The following is a 20,876-nucleotide window of genomic DNA, read 5'->3' on the forward strand; positions in this document are numbered from 1 at the left end:
GACAATATGGCAGAAGTAACGCATCCTGTCTGGACTCAGCAGAACACTGTGAATCCCACACCCCTGATCCCAACACACATCTACTGATCAGAGCAAGCCTCACACAATCCTTAATGAGATGGCAGGCCTCAGTCCTCCTTGTTTAGAATACCGTTATCACAATAATGTCCAGCAACACAAGACTGAAAACTGTGTAATATGAGCTTAAAAGTACCCAGAATAGCACAGTTAGCATGTTAATAAAACCATACGCAATGTGGAAAAATCTAAAAAGTTTGTATTCAAGAGAATCTTGCAGGGAGCCACAAAATGATCAAAATCAAGAATTTTCTCTCCCCTCCATTTGCAATTAACAAAGATGGAGATGAGGATGGTCATAATTCACTGGTAAAGATGCATTTTCAAACAGTGCAAAAGCGGCCAAAGCATTAAGTGATACTGTACAAACTTACTGAAAATCGCCAAAAAATATTTCAAGTTCAGACATTTTACAGACCAGCCCTCATTTTATTTATGGAGTTATTCAGACTTTGACCTCGGTTGTAACTTCACGTTTCATGTTTTTCGCAGTGAATTTCTGTGTCCAAACTCACTTTGTTTAGTTTGAAGACAACATGCCTGCAAAGCTGGAAACACAAAATATGCTTTATCTCACCCCATGAGGCAGGCCTTGTCACAATAACATACTCCACTCCTTTTGATGAAATTATGTCATTCCTCTTCATGGCACTGAACTCCAAAAAAGGTTGCAGTGAGTGTGAGATTTTCAGGCTCTTACTTCGTATTTCGTCTCGAAACATCCAATTTTGTAATTCTCCACTATTTTTTGTCCTTATGTCCTTCATGGTTAAATCTAGATATTTCTTCATACTAAGGGGGGCCCCATAAGGTCCAACTTGAGCTGCCAAAATTAGCGATGTTGCTTCATATTTGTTGTTGGAGAAGCTTGGGCTCTTTTTCTGGTCATCATACCATTGGCAAAGACTTTCCATCGATTATACATAAACCCGTTTACAAGTACGCATTCAAACGGTGCAAAGCTTAAGCTGAAAGGCACGCACACATCACGTTTTACACCGTGACACAATGCAGCCCTCACCGAGATGACAGAGGAGGGAACAGATGTAAAAGATGAAAGGAGAGAAGGAGGAAGAGATAGCAGGATGGGTGGAGGGAGAGTAAGTGTGCTGACAGGACTGTGACGGGGCTTAATTACCAAGCGAGCGCTGCATGCTGGAAGCAATTTCTAAGGATTGTTGTCATTTGAATGGATTAAAACGCCTTTCCACTGGACTAGGCTGTCTCACTGCCAGTTTGTTTCTGTGGTGGATTAGAAGTCGAGTCGAAGGCATAAAGTAGAAAAGGGACGGAGGCAGAGAACAGTGTCACAAAGGGCACTTTAAGGCAACACGGTGCAAGAGGGGGGAAAAAGATTCACGAGAGAAGAAAAACCGCGACAATCCTGTACGCCGCAAGACAGGAAACGGGCTGTGTGAACACACAAAGAAATCTGAAAAGATTAATAACCTCTCCCTTTTTATAGTCTTACACTCTTCTTCTCTCTGTTTTGTTACAGTGTGGATGTTTACCAATTTTAGTAAAAAGGGAAAAAAAAAGCATGCATAAATTTTAAGATGAGTAACGTGCCTTTTATGGTTAACCCTTCTTGTCTCCCTTCCTTCTCGCAGACATCGAGGGCTGCGAGCACTCGTGGAGAAAGTTTCACGGCCACTGCTACAGGTATTTCAGCCGCAGACACACCTGGGAGGATGCCGAGAAGGACTGCAGGGAGCACAGCGGTCACCTGGCCAGCATCCACACTGCAGCAGAGCAGAATTTCATCAGAGGTGGGTGGAGGTCGCAATCTATTCACAGAAAGAAAACCCATAGAAACCACACCTAGGAGGGAAATTCACCAAGCAGTGCAGTCTCTATATTTATTTGAAATTGTTGCTTATATGCTACTTCTTTTGTTTTTGCTGCTGGATTCACTGAGCACATTGTAATAAATAGTCACAAATACAGGAGGTGCAGAAGTAACTGGAGAGAGAAAGTGTTTTAATGTTTTTTTATATATTTTTTTAATTTACAAAGAACTTCTAATCCTCAACAGAGGAGCAAAAACATATATGACTGCAGAATTCTTAATGACCTTTGTAATCAAGACGTGACCATGTACTTTGCAAAAGAAAGTGAAATGACAGATTAACTATGGAATAAAACGATTTGATTGAAATCAAAATTGTATTAGACATGTAGTCTATTCAAAGTTTTTAATTTGGCTAATTAAGGGAGAAAATGGTCAAAGCAACGCTAAACTGATTTCATAATTCATTATTTTTTATTTTAAAAGTACAGTGCAAAACTGACAGATACTGTCCTTTTGATGATTGTTTTTTGTCGAGCAATCTGAAGGTGATCAGTTCACTTTCAGCCTTCTGAGGTTTTGATCCAAGAACAAATCAGACAAAGTTCAAGTTTTTTTCCCCTGGATGACTTCTTTCACAATGTCACACAAGGAAGTAGTGTGTTTGAGGTGATTCTTCAAAATACATCTACAGATGTGCCTCCAGTTAACTCAGATCAGTTCATTAAAGTAAAAGATAACAAAGCCATAATATCAACATCTGGGTCTCTGTATATTGTGCAAAGAAATAGTAACCTCAGCTTATGTACGCTACACTTACTTCATTTAAGGCAAATACATATTTTTAGCTCTTGGAGTTTTTTATGGCAAGTAAATAGAGAATTGCAAGTTTTCTAGTCAAACGAGTGTTTGATTCTTATATTTCTGCCCGTCTTAGACTCACTGTACAGTATGTTTGTTGACCACAGTCAGCAGTTTGTTTCAGAGTGAGCATACTCTGTTCTGTCTCTCGGCGCCTCGTCTCTTCAACCCCGTCGTTTTCCCCCTCCAGCAGCACTCTATCGCCACTTGAGTTATGACATCAGGATCACCAGCAGCATGATCCTGAAATGTTCAACTCGCTGTCTGTCTCAGTGAGACCACAATACCATCCATCTACCGCTTCTTCTTTTTTTTATTTTATTTTTTTTTAATTTCCAAAAAAAAAATAAAAAGTGCTCAGTTGCCTTGAAAATCGGTGTCTCCACCCCTGCAATAAAGGGTTCAGAGCCATTAGCAAGATTAATGGACCCATTAATGATATTAATCATCAACGTGATTGAAATTTTAATACGTACAGTATGTGCAGGGACTTTTGCACGCCCACACATGCAAATGAGTTTAAGCCAAAATTCCATTAGGAAAATTTCATTCACAAAAAACAAAACAAAAAAAACCCCACTGAACAGTCATCCTTTATGCATCTCAGACATTGCTGGTTGCAGTTATTGTCTCTCTGCTGCAGCCAATAAGTAGGACCTTCAGTCTTAATGCAGGAAACTTAATTTCTCAACCGAATAAATGTTTTTGGACATTAAAATCATATGCGATCATACATTCTTTGTGTTTTAGACAGACTTGGAGAACACCATTACATTTTGGCAAAAGTGTTTGTTAAATATAAGATTTCTAAGACTTGGTTTATTCATTTGTCTTACATCTGACGCAGGTCTGAGCCACGACAATACCTGGATTGGGCTGAACGATCGTACAGTGGAGGATGACTTTCAGTGGACGGACAAGACGGACCTGGTGAGGAAGCAATTACTGCTAACCAGCAGAGTTTAAAATGCTACATATGAGGGATGTGATGAGACACAAAATAATATCTAATTTATACAAAAAAATATTCTGATCACTGATGTACTTTTTTTTTTAAATAAACTTGATTATCATGTAACGAATCACTTATCAGAACTGAGTTTTCCTGTTTAGGCTCTGTTGTCTTATATGTAATTTCCTCTACCTTTAGCATGTATCGATTTATATGATATGCACTTGGATTTATTTTTTGCTTCACCGCTGACACACAAACTGTCTCAACATTAAAACCAAGCCCTTTATTTGTTGCCAACATCATTGCAGAATTTGTCAGTAACATTAATATAAAACTAAAGGTTTATATTAAAGGTAAATATTTAAACTAAAGGTAAATATTGGAAAATAGTCCACACCAATGGAAGCAAACACATCAGTAAATGCAGTAAGAACTTTATAAAATCCAAGTACTGTGAACAGATACTTGGATCAGACTGCGCAATCCTGGTTTCGTGAGAATTTTGGTTGTATTTTTGGAAAAATACAACATTTGTTTCTTTCCACAAATACTGTAGAGGTTTTATGATTTACAAATTGTTTTAAATTAAATTAAGCCTGATCTAGTGGATCCCAGACACCTTAAGAAAACTGAAATGGCCCTTTAGTTCCAGCAGGAAGCTACATTGTAGCAGATGCCGGGTGCAGTTTTCTCAGACTACTTGCGAAATAGTTTTTACCTCATTTTGTTCGCCTGCCACCATTTATCTGTTCTGCAGATAACCCAAAGTACTCCCACAAAACTATTTTAAGGTAATGGATGCTTTTCCAATGTTAATGTAACCAAATTTTATCAGCAAGTCCTACCAAGTCTTCATTAGCTGACTCTGTCGACATATCAGGGCAGCACAAGAACTACTTCCTTTCTCACTTCAAAATAAACATCTCAAACATAGTATCTGTTTCAAAGCGCTTCAGAGCTGACAGAAAGCACAAACCCATTACAGCAGACAACTAGAAATCACTTTTAGAGATGGATGACACTTTGACAAGAAATCTAATGCCGTTTTAATGAGGTCTTATTGCCTCCCATAGTGAGTAAAACTGTATAATCAAAAACATTCAACACATGTTTTGTTTATTTTTTTATTCAGCTGTTCAGCTGTTATTCAGCTTCATTCTTAACTTTCTGCATGTGTACGTTTCTTTACGTCTGTAGCAATATGAAAACTGGCGGGAAAACCAGCCTGACAATTTTTTTGCCGGAGGAGAGGACTGCGTGGTAATGATCGCCCACGAGAACGGCAAATGGAACGACGTGCCTTGCAACTACAATCTGCCCTACGTCTGCAAGAAGGGAACAGGTGAGAGCCTGGGGCTGCAGTACGGAGCAGCACTCAGCAGGATGGAGGAGAAATTCATCAAATTTAAAGAGTGAGACTGAGGAGCAGGGGCTGAGCAAGACGGATACAGTGGAAACAACTCTGCTCCTCTTCTCAGTTTGAGATTTAAAAGTGCAATTATGAGGTATAAAAAAAGGTGAGCAAAAGTTCTTCAGAGATTTTTTTTTTTTTTTAGTATATATATATAAATAAGTTCAGAAGTGTTCCAGCCCCTCTGCTGTTAAACCTCAGGGATTGATAAAAAAAAAAAAAACTTAAAATGATTATGAACACCCTGACTATGTCATACTTTACATTACACACGTCTCCCGTAAGGAGGAAGAGATTACCTCTGAGCCTCTTCAATCAGGACATGTTCAGCTCTTCAGAGTCTCATCATCCTCTTTCATTGACATTAGGCAACTTTCAGCAAGCTGCTCATAAATTATTCTTATAAAGCTTGGTCTTCATAGACAACAGAGCAAACATATTAATTAGTTTGTCCCTTTGTGAACTTCTTGTCACCTGTTGAGGTTTCTCTCTGTTCTACAGCCAGAAAACTGCCACTGATTTACATACAGGACGCATTTATGGTCAAAGGCTAAGATACTGGCATATGAGCCTCCTTCTTTTAGCGACAACTTCCACACCACACGTGTTTTTTTGTCAGTGCGACCAGGAAGCACCAACAAATGACACATCGGTGAAAGATTTTTGACTTTTTGTCCAGCCTGTACCAGTGAATTTCTGGTCATCAGCCAATTTCTCTGCACGTCTCTTTGACTGATCTTTAAATCAAAAATTAACTGGTTGTTTTAAAACACTAGGCTTTATGGTAATGGAGATGAGAAACCAAAAACACAAATAGAGCTACAACTAATTAAAAGTTTTGCTGAGGATGTCGCAGTAAAGAGCTTTAAAGGAGAAAGCTCGGCCTTCTTTTAGACAGTCACTATGATAATTTAACCAAATCAAGTCTGCTTCTCCAAAACACAGAGAGCGTTCCTTCTGTCGCTGACGTAACGTGGAGCCCTCCGGAGGCGGTCCTGCTCCATTTCAGAATAAGCGCAGAGCTATTTCCTTCACAAGGAAGGTGTTGCACCACCTCTGAAGCACACTCTCACAAGTCCCCAGCATCGGGCCCACCTCTGACCTCAATCAGTCACTTGAAATCACCAGAATCTTTTCATCTTCCCGCTACTCCCCGCCGTCAGCCCCTTCTTCACTCCAAGTAACCCCGTGCACTGTCTTGTCCGATCAGTGGAGTTTGTCAGCGCCACGCTGCGAGTTCCCTGCCGGATTTCTAATTACCCCCGCTCAGGTGATCTATTTGTCTTCTCATCACATTAACCTATCAGACATTGATCGACCACCTGGGAGGCAGCCAAGGAGGCGCATCACGCAGCTGGCAATGATTTTTCTTCCTGCTTAACTCAGAAGAGGAAAGAGATTAAAATGAGTAACATTATATGCATATATATGTACACACAAAACAGTCTTTTTAGATTCTGTTCAAATACCGAGCCTCATTAGTGATCTACTTGTTGAAACTGGGAAAATTGTTTACCTTCGGATTACAGTTTCATTACTAATACATAATATTAAGTTGCTAAACTTGGTGTCAAATTCTACATGTTGCATTTTTGTAGAAGAGATAGAGTGCGTTAACATATTTTAGTAAAAGTATGTTTTTGTTGACATTTTTATTATGACAATAATGCACCACTAATTAGCATTTTGAGGAAAATTGGAAAACTAGACCTATTAGGGGTTAGGCTGTGCATTTGAATTTGGAAAGCCTGCCCGGGAAATCTCAGTCATTTGCTTTGAGCTCTTTCATAAAAAAAGAAAAAAAAGAAAAGTGTGAGGGGGATTCACCTTCAGATGACATGCAGTCTGAAATTGTTACACTTTTGATGGATTATTGTGTGCTAGAGGTTGGAAGCGGAATTTGCATGGTGTCCTGTGAGCCCTCCATAGTTCTTCAGCTCCTCTTGTTTTTTAGTCTCTTTTTTGAGAATTTCCATAGTCTAAAAGTCTCAAGAAAAGCAAAGTGGCAGAAATGACAACTGGGATATGCAAAGAAGCATTAAAGGTGGGAAGCCAGAACATGGCGGTTTATATGCATTGTAAGCTGAGTAATTGGTATCTCTGGTGGGGCTGCGGAGATCTGCAGCTCAGGTGGGAGAATGTTGCGTATTAAACAAACGTAACATTGATGGAAACGTGGCCAGAAGAAATTCACTGCTTGAAAAACCTCTGTTTAGTCTCTTTCAGTTTGCCAAAAGCCACTCTGTGTTGGACTCGCACAAGAATCGAAGAATATCTTAAAAAGTTTGAGGGGTCTGAAAACGTTTGCAGGACACACTAAGATTTTTGTGTTTCTTCAGTATTTTTGGTTCTAGTGCAAATATCGTAGTACACTCGAAATGAGACAAAACTAACTTACAAGCAACTTTTCAACAAGATATGAGACATTGTATTAAGTCAGTAATTTCTTGGTGATGAAAAAGTTATAAGTGAAATAATCTGCCAGTGAAACTAGTACTTTTTCATCAATATAAAAGAATTATTTACTTAAAACAATCTCCATTTCTTTCTAAAAAGTTACTTTGAACTCAGTTTTGTCTTATTTCAAGTGCACTAAGTTATTTACACTAGATTCCTCCATCCATTCATCCATCCATTGTCTAACACCCTTGTCCCTAGTGAGGTCAGGAGGGGTGCTGGTGTCTATCTCCAGCTAACGTTCCGGGCGAGAGGCGGGGTCACCCTGGATAGGTCGCCAGTCTGTCGCAGATTTACACTGGATTCTAGACCAAAAATACTTTAAGGTTTTGTGCTTTTGCAATGTGTATTTAGCGTTTGTTTATGCTCTAAGAAAGGTTCATACGTTCATCTAGCAAAGGTAAAGCTCAAAACTGCACAGACATGATAAGAGTGCTATAGGAGAACAGCTCAGGCCTACTCTAGTTTGGGGATGTTGTTTTAAAAAGTCGCTTTGTATCTCTGCGTTTTAACAGCGCTGCACAAATGAAACCATCACCTCTCAGTTGCCCCCAGCAGCCTGTCACCTGCAACATTCACAAAGACGAGCATTTTGCATTTTGGTCTTTAGTAACAAAAAAGTGAATCTGTCCACATGAAGCTCTTCCACGTGAGCTTCTCTCTCGATCTCCTGGTCGAAAATGCACACATGCAGCCGCTTTACATCTCTCTTGTTTTTCCCTGTCGTCATTGTCAGTTGGTGTGCGGATGCTTTGAGGCCGTAAAGGAGCGCTGAGAGGACCTAGCGTCAAGCTGTCTGCAGCTCTTCGCATTCCTCCGCCTCACACTGACAACCCCCCGCTACACAGGAATAAAGGCGCAAATAATCCCTCTGTAGCTGCTCACAGCATGAATAAACACAGCCAATGCATGCAACTTTTAGAAAACATAAACAAATGTGTCTGGGTAAGCTTTATGAAGTGTACATTTTTTTGTATTATTTAAATGTATGTACAATTCCTGAACACAAGAGGAAAATGTATAAAATAGTCAACGTAGTCCTGCAGTTTCCAGGCGTATGCCTGCGCCTCCGGTGTGCCGCTACCTTGTGAACAACATTTTTTGTGGATTTTCTGGTGTAGATCTTTTCATTCTGACTTATAGAGTTTGACATCCAGGGCTTTATGCTGCAAAGACCTTTTCTGACTTAAAAAGTGCTCTGTGAAATCTCTGCTTTGGTTGCTTCTTCTGGGTTTAGTGACATTTGCTTTCATCCATCTTTCAGTATATCTGACTTGTCTTGCCATCGCTGCAAAATAAAAAAAACGAAAGAAATAAAACTCCACATGGGGAAAAGGCTTGTAGGCAAAGAGAAAACTACCTTTTAGCGATCAGTCTTCGTTGACTCAGTGATTTTCCTGTGTCAAAAAGAGTCTGATTTTCCCCTCCCTTCTTCTTTCACAACCCATTAAACTGTAAATGTGGCATTAGGATTTCCATCTGAATTAATGATATTGCTTCGCCTTTTAGAGGGTGTTAAATCATTTACGTTGGGAAAACGTACAAAGATATTCTGATTGCATATTTGGTTATTCCTGTGATGCACGAATAAAGTTCACGGAAGAAATCGGCGGTAGTTTGACAGTCGGACAATATTTGCAGTGAAAGTCACATTTATTGGCACCATGCCGCATTTAATGGTAACATGATGTGAAGAACACCTGACAATATATTAATCTTTTATTGCAGCAGCAAAGTCGAGCATGAACAATTTATAAAACAGAACGTTTAATTTGAGTACATTTCTTCATTGGAGGAAAATCCCGTCTTCTGGAAGGAATTGTTTTGAGCAGAATCACTGGTGGCGCCTGCTCTAATAATCCATTTCAAATGAAAGTAAAGCATTTTCATTCATACTTGTATTTATTCATTTATGACTAATTAGTAGCCCTCTGTTTCTCTGGACTATAAATATGATGTGACTCAGGACATTTCTCATCACCACTGATCACCAAGGTACATGACATATATTGTGTTTATCTTGCCAGTGACCAGGATGTTAGGTGAGGTAAAGAAAATCTCCAAAACTCACAGTTGGAGATCTACAGACAGGGGTGACATCTTGAGTTTATCAAATCTCCAAAACAGCCATTGGAGCCCAGAAGAACCCAGGTTCTGACATTTTCCCAGGAAAACAAGGTGATATTTATACCGCCATCACAAACGTTAACATGTAGAGTTTCTTCAGCTTCACTGATGCTGGTTAGATGAGTCAGTGGTTGATCGACCAGCAATGTATCTTGTGAAAAATCACGCAGACCCATAGGAGCCCTGTTATGCACGGCATTATTAACTTTTTACATTTTTAATGAAAAAAATCTGGTGAACTCCACCAAAAAAACTAAAAATGCGTATGAGTACCTATTAGCCTGCTGATGTACTTCGATAGGTTAATGATTCAAAAAGTATAAACAAGCCAACACAAAAGTGGATCAACAAGTCTGAGCAAAAGTTATTGGAGAAAACTGAATGCTGTCCTATGGAAGAGTGGTAGTTGTGCAGAGTATTAACAACAAAGGTACCAAAAGCTTTGATGACACAAAAAAAACCTATTAATTCTTAACGTTTGATTTTTCTCACTTGTTGAATAAATGAAGTCGATTTAACAGTACTTTTTAGTACAATTTTTTTTTTGTCGTATAGATTTTTTCTGTCTAAATGCATGTTTTTAATGTCTTCTTTATATTATTTATCTATTCGTGATGCTCAGTACTTTGTTTCAGGTGCAGCTGGTGTTACAGCGCTACGTAAAGTTGTTGTTGATGATGATGATGATTTTTAGCACAATTCTGCCTAAAAAGACATGCAGTTCAGGATTAATATGAAATAAAACTGTACCATTGTGATTAGTTCAGAACTGATCCTGAATGTCCATCACTAATATTTAGTTAAGATCTACCTGTGAGTTGTGTTTGCATTAGCTTTTAAGTGTAGAATAGATGCATGTAACGGAGATTATTCCCCATTAAATGTGCAGCAGGTGACAGCTGAGTGTCAGCTCTGTGACTCCTAACCAGACAGTCTCAGCCCATCCAGCATTACCACAGGAGACTGTTGGAGTGCTTCCCTGTGGCTTTCCCATCCTGTCAGTCTCTGCACAGCGTGTCGGTCCCATCTCCTGCAGCTTCTGTAAACATTTTCCTTATCCTCGCTCCTCTCCTCATACGTCGAAATTGCATTTTTACCTTGACAGGCGCCCACTCACACTCAAGTCTTACACTGACTTTGCTGTCCTGCAGAAACGAAATCCAGATTATGATGCTTGCAGTGCGGTAATGCTCTAAGAAAACTGTAAGCCAAAGTCTGAATGTGTGTCTGTATGTGTCCTTAAATTTGGGATTTTGTAGGGATGATGAGCCTATAAGATCCTTGCAATTTAAAGACTACTTGTGTAATGAAGAGGGGGCATAACCAAGCTAAAGCAGACAACTTGGAAACTGTTTTTAAAAATCTAGATAGAGGAAGTAAGATGGGATGTTTTTAGATTTTGTATTTGCTAAAGAAGTGACATCTAAGTTTTGAGTTGTGTTCTGGGAAGTCAGTCGGCCCCAAATCAGGTTAACAATCATCATTAGTTAAGTGTTTAAAAAAAACGACTTCAAAAACATTTAATCTTTTTCTCAAGTCTATCTTACTTTGTGTTGTTTTACGGATTAAAATAATATTAATAAAGCCTACAGATTAATTACCCGCAGTCAGTCTGATCTTTGATTGGCAAGTGAAATACTGAAAAATCTGTTTGTTTCCACCAATCATTTTTCATCTATTAATGCATCAACCTGCATCATTTACTTTGAAGTAAGTCTCTTTGAGTTTAATAAAAAAAAAAAAGATGTAAGTAAGGCACATATGCATTGAAGTATAATCTTTTCATTTCTTCATTATTAGTTTATTTCTTTCAAGTTGTTGCTTCGTCATAAAACTGGGAACACAGTTTTTAAAAATTATTATTTTATATCTTAAAGGTATTAAAAGTCGTTCTTGTTGTTTTTCTACTGCTCTAAATGACAGAGAGCGCTCGCTCATCAGAAATGGAATGGGTATTTAAAGCATTACAGCTGCTGCACATCAACAACATCTAAACAATGTTTGGTAGCCAAGTTATTCAGCTAATTGAGTTTAGCTGTTAAACCTATAAGGTAGTTCTAGTTTTAGCACTATAAGGCACTGTTTACATAAATATTCAAATGGGCTAAAAGAACATTTTCCAATAAATGACAATCGAAAGTTTAACGATTTTAGCACACCAGTAATTTTAGTAAATTTTACTATTACTTGATTCTAGATAATAACATTGGGGGGTAGCAAGGGAAAGGTTAGATTATGCAATATGATTTATCTGTATACTTTTTTGCTATATGACCTGTTTTAGTTTATAGTTATCAGGTTTTTTTTCTCAAATGTGTTTGTGAAGTGACTTTTTCACTTCTCCTAATCCTTCTGAGCTTTAAATGCTGCAAAGAAAATCCATGTTTACATGTTGTTCAACATTTGTCCGCGTCAGCATTGGCTCATGGTCTTTTGAAGGCATCAGTGAGCATGTACCTAATCCTGGCATAAATCAGCTGCTTTGTTTAAGCCCGGTTCGCTGTTTTTGAAACTGATTAATCCAGGACCTTTGTGCTCGCCTCAGTCAGGCCCAGCTGTCTTTTTTTTTCGCCCTGGATTCCCCTGCTCTGAACTTGTCCTCTTTGTGCCCCTTGTGTCTCTCCAGTGCTTTGCGGCGCCCCTCCCAGCGTGGACAACGCCTTTCTAATTGGTCGGAAGCGTTCCCACTACGACATCCACTCCATAGTGCGCTACCAGTGCGGCGACGGCTTCCTGCAGCGCCATGTTCCCACTGCTAAGTGTCGTGCCAACGGCAAGTGGGACCGACCCAAAATCATCTGCATAAGATGTGAGTTTCACGCAGCAAGGTTCTCACAGACGTTACTTAAAGCTGTACTTTCGTTTGTTTTATTTTTAGCACGTTCCCCGCCACAGGTCCCCAACATCGAACCTACATTAGCAGCCCTGAGGCTCGGCTGTCACTGTGAGCGTTGTGGCTCGCCAGCCCTGCTCTCATTATTAATAATTGCAAGCAAAAACATTACCGTGGCTGTGGCCTGAATTAATTCCCCTGGGCTTGCTCAGAAGTGATTGGGTATCCTTTGAAGTGCGTTATGCTCAAGGTTGTTTTTTTTTTTTGGTTTTTTTCCTTTAAAAACATGTTTTACAACAGGTACAGACTCAATGCAATACAATAGATGTGTGCTGAAAGGGAAAATGTTCAGCCTTTTTTACTCTTACTTTTATTTTGCATGTTCACGATGCAAAACACAGGAATAAAACAGTCAGGCACTCGCTCATCCATCTTAAACCCTTTCACATCTGTTATAATCACTGTGTTCAATGTATTTTTATGGGATTTTAGGTGACACACCATAACACAGTAACAACACTGTGAAAAAAGATTTTAGAAATACATGTTTGGTTTTTTTAACAAACAAAATCTCTAGAGTAATCTCTAGCCCACCTGAGTCGATACTTTACAAGGCCCTATAAAATGTCAGATTTCATACCTCATCCTTTTCAGGTTGTTCTGTCAGCCTTCGAGAGCCGGTACATCCTGCATGTTACATTTCTTCCCCTGGTCCAACACACCTCAGTCAAATGATGGCTCGTTTGCAGGCCTCTGCAGAACATGCAGAGGAGGTAGCAACTACAACCAGGAAGAGAACTAAATCAAGCAGGACTCTGGAGGGCTGACTCTGGACACCCCAGATGTAAAATATCCTCCCTCCGTCACACACCTTCCCCTTGTTTAGCGTTTACAGAGTTAATTTTGTCCTGATCAGATTTGACTCTCAGATTACACAGGAAGCAGAACGTCTTTCCTCTTCAAGAGGACACATAAGGAGCAAGATTCACTTTAATATTCTACAAGCCGAGGCTCGCGTTTCACGTCGCTCTGCTCAGAGAGTGACAGTAATGATGAAATACTGAAATAATGTAGCTTCTGTTCAAACTGATAAAGACAGCATTGCTTCTTCTGACTCCTAATGTGTGGAAGCGGGCTGTTTTGACGCGCCGCAAGTTATAAAATTTGTAAGCGTTCGTCGCAGATGACATGTCGGACCGATGCGATTTGGCACCGCACCCCGGCACGAGCTCTCACAGAGGATGGGAGTGGGTGGCTATCTCAGCGCGCGCTTGCTAAAGGCGCCCGGTCCACACAGTGTGAGATTAAACAGATAACCCCTCAGTGTTTCAGACACTCTGCACGGAGAATAGGACGCTCTGACCTTGCTGCTCTTTGATCCCCTCTCCCTTGCGTCCTACCTGGTTCCACCTGCCTTCGACAATCCACCTGAAAGCCTGTGATGTTCCCCCTGGGATGCATGTCTGTCTTCCTGGTTTTTCTCTTTTTTTAACTCTAGAATTCTACTTTAATAAATCACACTGTTTTTTTCTCTGTCTCTCTCTCTCTCTCTCGTTTCGCCAGCTCGGCGGGCCCACCGTTACCGACGCCACCACCACAAGGCGAGGAGGGAGCGCAGGAAGCACAAGCGGCATGGCCACAGAGAGGGGGGACACCACGGAGGGGAGTTCAACCAAGGCCACAACCACGTCCGTTTCTGAACCAAAAAACACAAGAAAAAAGATTGGCACCCTCTTTTTTTTCTCTTTTTTTTCTCCCTGCTGCAACCTGCAGCTTGCTTGTCTCCCCGTTGTCCTCATTTCCCCAAATACCACTTCAAACTCTCAGCCCATAAACTCCCTGCCCCCCTTTCTGTTCTGCCCTTACTCCCCCACCCACCTCCTCACCCCCTGGTGCACAGAGGCAACCTGCTTATTACTCCCCTCTGAGGCCTGCCAAAGTGCTGCCAAGGTATAGCCAGGACTCTAACAACCACATTGACATCCCTTCTTCTTCCTTTTCTTTGTTTCATTTTTGGGCTCCAGCTCTTTTGTCTGTCCTCTCACATGTTCCAGTAACTCTCCCTTTGAGCTCAGCCCTTGACCTGTTTTATTTTTTGTATTTTTTTTGAGTACGAAAAGAAAAAAAAAATTTTTTGTTTGAGTATGGACTTTGTTTGGCGAGAAGTGGTTTTAGTATGAACTGTAAATAGGGGTGACATCACTGAAAATGCCGTATCAAAGTCAGACGAGTCAATGGGAGACGTCGTGATATTGACTTGAGCCTTTTGTCTATCGAACAGTTATTTTTTACAAATGCTCTGTGTTTATCTCCTGATCCTGCTGCTTTTCCGTTTGCCCCTTTGTAAGACACTGCTGCGGACTCGCAGCGCCGCCGCCGCTGCGTCGTTCTGATACAGATTTCGCTGATTTTTCAACCAGAGGCGGTTGTAATTGAGTTATTTGATTGTTAGCGTTGTATTTTTCTTGTCAGTGTGAGACAGTTGCTTTAGATCAGATGATGAAAGCCCAGAGGAAAAATGGATAATGGCTCCGATTTCTGGCTCACCTAAATAAATCATCTGAGGCATCCCGAACGGTTGAAGGTGTGCCAGCACCTTCTCTCCCCACCCACTCCCTATCACTTCCAGGGTTAACCTGCACATTTGATACCGATTGTCTCAACTCAGCTCAAAACTTCCTCATTTGTTTTCTGTTCTCATAACGAAGGGGAAGTAGAACGGTGAGGGTCATAAGATTTAGACAGTCTTCCTGCTCCATGTAAAGATATCTTGAGTTACTGTGATTTCATCTGCTGAAGTTAAGCGAATTTAACTTAAGCTAACATTTAAGTGAGTAACTAAAATCCCAACACAGAAGTTCCAGTGAAAAGTTTTCAAACGTTTGTCGTGCCAGAAATATCACTGTAATATGGATTTAGTATGAAAATATGATACAACAATTACTGTAGTTGCACAAGTAAAAATGTCCAGTGGATTTTCTCAAATTCATCCGTCTGTTCATTCGTTCGTCTTGTCCAGATCACCTAAACAAGCTTCAGCGATTTAACAGTCGCACTCAGACGACGGAAAATCAATTTGGATGTTCAGAGAAAATGATAAACCAACTCATGTTCAAGCGTTCCATAATGACAAATCTGCTGGAAACGATACAGATGGAAATCATGATTAATATATTTTTTTAAAGGACTTGGCTAAACAGATTCTTCGTTGGCTACTGGGTCTGGTTGCTGCAAGGTGAAGCAGAAACACTGTGACGGTTGTGAATTATTGGTTTACTCATCACAAGTTACACAATTGTCGCAGCGTTCTACATGATCATGTTTTACTTTTGTCATTCAGCCCTATTGTACACATAAATGACCAAATAGACGGCTACCTCTAAATTACTTTAATTTAGCTCAAGTCACAAGCTAGCTCAAACTTGGAAAAGTTGTTTTTTTTAACAGAATAGTGATAAAGCATATTTCCATTTCTCAAATCTAAGTCTTCTATGGATTCAATAAAATCTACAATGAATTCACACCTGTGCACCCAATTCTAGTTTCAGAAAACCCTTGAGTCGCTGTTATCAGTCTACTCTGGAAAAAGTGAGTTGAGTTCAAATAATGCAAAAATTCAAATGCATTCATCTTGATGTTGAGTCTATATAAGCTTCTAATATGAAATGTAGACTGAAGGTAAGACACACAATCAAATCTAATTGGAGCAAATCTACTTTATACCTCCACTGTACAGGAAATGTTTGTGCTATTTTTTTTCATAAAAAGGAAACAGATGGTTTGCCCAATCAGCTGTTTTTGAGATAACCAACTTATCAAACTGATTTTCCTGAGTGTTTTGTGTAAGAAACCATCTCATGTTTCATCAAAGTAAATGCATCCAATCCCCATTTGTTTGTTTTTTTGTTTGTTTTTTTGTTCTCTTTCTTTATAATCAATCTTCAAACACATTGATATGATATAACCTCTTTTTCATGGCTTAAAGATGAGGTGGATTTCTGGATCACCAGTAAAATTCACTGCAGTCCTGTTTCTTGTGTTAACTTTCCTCCTGACATGTGCTTAGTGTTGCTCTAGCAACTAAAATGACAAAAGAGTGAAGACAGATCCGACATGATTTTATCAGATAAGTTACACATCACATTAGGTTGCTCAATAATATTTGCTTTTATCGATTGTCAGTAAAATGATCTCCCCCCAATAGCTGATTGACTTGAACAGACATAACCAACTCAGACATACACTGACTGATGTGAAGCCATTTGTCAGAGCTGTACTGACTGACTGGGGTCGAACATTATCACAGGGAATATGAAGCTGTATCGTTGAGTGTAGGAACTCGGCGTTCATGTGTTTTTACGATACGAAAGAGTGATGGCGGCTGAGGCCGTTGTTGACCATGGAAAGGGTCAGTGAGGTTAAGGCTTGCTGTTTCTGGGTCAGACAGAAACTCCCACCTGAAGATGGCCGTGCCGCGTGTTGTGCTTTAAAGAGGAGATTGAGGTGGACTGAACAAAAAAAGAAAGAAAGAACGCTTTGCTCTGTCTTCTCTCAGCTTTACTGTCCAGATAAATCGTTGCTCTTCTTTTTAAAGCCGACCCTCGAGGTTTGTGCTTGTGGGATTATGACCCTCATTCTGGCATGTCTAGCTTTGATGTTTCTTTATCTTTTGCTGGATCTTTTTTTCTTACTCCTTTAGTGCCTATGTGCTTTTGAAGGATTCATCCATCTTTGCCGATCCACTTTCCTCTTCTTTTTTACAATTTTATTTTGAACAGAACGTTAATGTTTTCAGTACTGTAGCTTCCACCTGAGGCTGCATGGATCAGAATTTTGAGCCCGATTTTTTTTTTTTTTTTTTTTGGGTGGTTTTTGTAAAACTAGTACTTACAGATCCTGACTTAAGCTGATTTAAGGGTTTTTTTTGTGCAGAGAGAAGAGGAAGACATGCAGTAAATGGTAAAACTAAGCTGCACTGATCACTGTAGCCTCAGCACATGGTGCCTGTGCTCCATACGCAAAGCACTACAAAGCCATGTAGTGCTTTGTCTTTTGTATCTTTATATTAGCAAAGAGGGCAGTTAGCATGGCTATCATTGCAAAAATATGCCTGTGTCTGAAGGTATATTTGTAGTATAACTTTGTCATCCTACAGAGACAGGAGTGGAAAGCTCAAAAGGATTAGAACAGCTTACCTACTTTCTGCTGAATGTCTTGCTCTCGCTCGCTTTCTTGCAGCCTGGACTTACCACGGACTTGTCTCAATGTGTCTTTGAGAAAATAAATCTTAAACAGCTTCTTACATTTCTGAGCATCATTTTAACCACACTAAATAACCTAAAATTAGCTTTCAGTCTTCTTTGCCCAGTTGCATCCTGACTGCTTCAGTACGGCACGTTCCTCAGTCAGAATAAGATGAGATTTTTCAGTTTCCAAACTCTTGCTCGCCGGTCGGTCCCAGTCGGCCACCGGATGATTTCTCTACGTGCTACATGTTATGAGCAGCGTTGAGGCGAAGTCTGCTATTTGCAGGTGATATCTTTGCCTTTGTTTGTCTCCTCTCACCTTGACTGGGACAACAACAGTAATCGTACACCTTTGTATCAGTTCAATTAATCTCCTGCATGCCTAATTAACAAGCTGCATTATCAGCCCAACCACAGAGCTGCCATGACAGGGGAAGGGTAATGCTGATGGACAGTCAGAGGAGGGTACATGGTGGCTGTCACAGCCATCAAACCCCTGTTGCTCTGCAGATGTCAGGCTGCTTTCTCTCCTCCCCCTGCCCCCCTGTCGCTCCTGTAAAATAGATTGACCATGGGTGGGTGAATAGAAGGGCAGACAGACGACCCTCTCACTGCAGACTTGATGCTGAGAAACAGGGTAATTACAGCTGGGTAAAGGTTCGGCCGCGTGACGAGACCTAAAACAAAATAATGTGATAAAGTTGCAAGAACCTGAGTTGAGCTCCGAGCCTAAAATCCACGAGGCAAGCACGTTGAAGAAACCAAAATCCAACGTGACTGAATCGGATCATTTTGTAGCACAAAAACAGACCATGGGATCCTCACGCAGAGATGCCCTCTTTTAAATCCAGCCATCAACGCTTCTCACAGGAATACAAAACAAAAGCGTTTTTACCTCAAACATGTTAAATGAGCTCAAACACACACACACACGCACACACACACACCAGTTCCTCCTCTGACTTCAAACACAGTGTTTGGTTCCTTTCAAAATCCTCCTTTTAATCTTCCTCACTCCCACTCGGCTCGCTTTTCCTCTCCGGGCGCTACAGTCAGAGGCCTGAGGGCAGACAAACACACAGCCACAAAGCCTTATCATTGCACATCATAATCATAACATTGAGCTTGTTAAGATGTTTCGGCCAGCTGTCTCTCAGGTCAGAGGCGGGAGCGACTCCTTGGGGGAGCCGGTGGGTCCGTTTCTGCTCGTTGAGTCGAAGAGAGGTGTGAAATGTTCAGGGCGTCTTCACGCCTGAAATTTCACTAATCAGCTCGATTTTCAGTATTTAGCTCTTTGAGATGTGGCTAAATATGGAGGGGTTTTAACAGAAGGTCCATCTGAATCAATCAAGCAAACATGCAGCGGGTCAGTCGAAAGATGGGCTGACACTCCACCTTGTCTGTTTGTCAAAAAGCAGCTTGAAGGAGGCGCATGCAATAAAAAAAGAGAGAGTCGGTAATGACAGCATGACAACAGCGATGCAGTGGCTGCCGTCCTTCTTCAGTTGCACACAGACAGACTATTGATTTCATGATTAGGCAGTCTGTCTTGTGCTCTTATTAAGTCTGTCAATGGTATCGACGGCGCAATCGCATCGGCTGGCTGCTGAGTGTTTTCTAAATGACAGGAAAACAGACACAGTTCTCTGCGCGTTTCGTTGTTTTCACAGGTTTTCGTTTCCATTCCGAACTCTCTTTCACTCCCATTTCATTCTCCGGCCTTTCCCCTTGTGGTACCTGTAGAGCATTACACCGCTGGAACTGAGCTGAGACGATTTATCATTGTCAGGAAAGAATGACTGAGACAAACGCAGTGCAGGAGCCGGTGACAGATGTTTCCCCCTCTTTCCTCCGTTACATATCTCCTCACGAGTTGCTCTCCTCCTTTCCTTACGATCCATTTATACTCTGGGTGTGTTTGTTCGTTGCTTAGCCTCTCTGGGCCGCATTCACACAGCCGGTGAAAGCTCTCCCGAATCCCAGCTCCATCTGATTTTTTTTCTCTTTCTTGCACACAGCCACAAACACCCCCACACACACACACTGCTGCTGCTGTTGTGAAACTGCTGCAATAGGTACACAGAGGTGCTTTGGTCAACACGGGCACTGCAGGAGAGCCCGAAGCAAAGCTGGGCATCTACAGTACAAACTTCATTGTTGGCTCTGTTCCCTCTGCGCAGCGTCTCAGCTTGCAGGTTTCTACGGCGAACACAAATGCAATATATAAAAGACTGAAGCTGACGCTGCATATGGCTGTGTGAATGTGGCTCACCAGTATTTATTGATATTTATCAGTGTATGTTCTTAATTCTAGTACTGTTATTGTATTCTATTCTTTACAAGACAAATGACCATTAAAGGAAACCCTTGTTTGGATCCATCACCTGTTTGCCTGGACTCGTTGTTTTGATTTTTGTGAAGTTATTTCAAAGCCATTATGAGACCAAGCCACTTATTATACAACGCAGAAAAGTAAGAAGGAATAAAATATTAATATTATAAATAAGTCAAATGACCTTTTCTCTAGCTGGAGCAGAGATTTATAATAAAAAAAACTGCAATCAATGCAACTTACATTTTTTAACTGGGAGCTTCTTTTTTTTTCAATTGTTCTTTGGTCGCACAATTAAACGGTAAATTGCCTGTAGAGTGATTTATCTAGTCTAGGGACTTCTAAAGCACAATGCACCATATTTAGTCTTTCAGCGCCACAATTATTGGTGCTCTAAACAATTCCTTTAAAATAAATTCAACAGAAGTATTTTATAATTTGGGTTGTTTGCTTTGTTTACTCATTCTAAAAGAATAAAACGGCAATTCTGAAGGACGGGTTTTTTTTAAGCAGTTTTCAATATTAAACAACTTTCAAAGCCCACAGCGTGGCTTTCTAACTTATGCAGCGGCGCAACAGTAATATTGCTGACCTCTTTGCCTTTTCTCTCCGTGTTAGCATTGATTTTATCTGACATACTTTCAGTCTTTTTATTCCAAAACCCATTTTACGACCTCTATGTGCAGAGGAGATCCATTTCCAAATCTGGGTGAAGAGGCAAGCCATTCTCTCCTGTGCCAAGAATATTGTATGAAGAAAAAAAATGCAGTTTTGCTCCCGTTTTTCT

General features: G+C 40.5%; 1 protein-coding gene across 1 annotated transcript in view; it reads left to right on the forward strand.

Moving 5' to 3' along the window:
- ncanb (neurocan b) overlaps positions 1 to 20,140 on the forward strand; it is a 179,222-nt gene extending 159,082 nt beyond the window's left edge. Inside the window, exons 12-16 of the mRNA XM_032572020.1 lie at positions 1,689 to 1,847; positions 3,576 to 3,658; positions 4,881 to 5,025; positions 12,305 to 12,487; positions 14,075 to 20,140. Of these exons, the coding sequence (XP_032427911.1) occupies positions 1,689 to 1,847; positions 3,576 to 3,658; positions 4,881 to 5,025; positions 12,305 to 12,487; positions 14,075 to 14,211 (707 nt within the window). The 3' untranslated portion in view covers positions 14,212 to 20,140. The remainder of the gene's footprint in view (positions 1 to 1,688; positions 1,848 to 3,575; positions 3,659 to 4,880; positions 5,026 to 12,304; positions 12,488 to 14,074) is intronic.
- Positions 20,141 to 20,876: the final 736 nt, after the last annotated feature.

This window comes from Xiphophorus hellerii, chromosome 9 (genome assembly GCF_003331165.1).
Source record: "Xiphophorus hellerii strain 12219 chromosome 9, Xiphophorus_hellerii-4.1, whole genome shotgun sequence".
Lineage (NCBI taxonomy): Eukaryota > Metazoa > Chordata > Actinopteri > Cyprinodontiformes > Poeciliidae > Xiphophorus > Xiphophorus hellerii.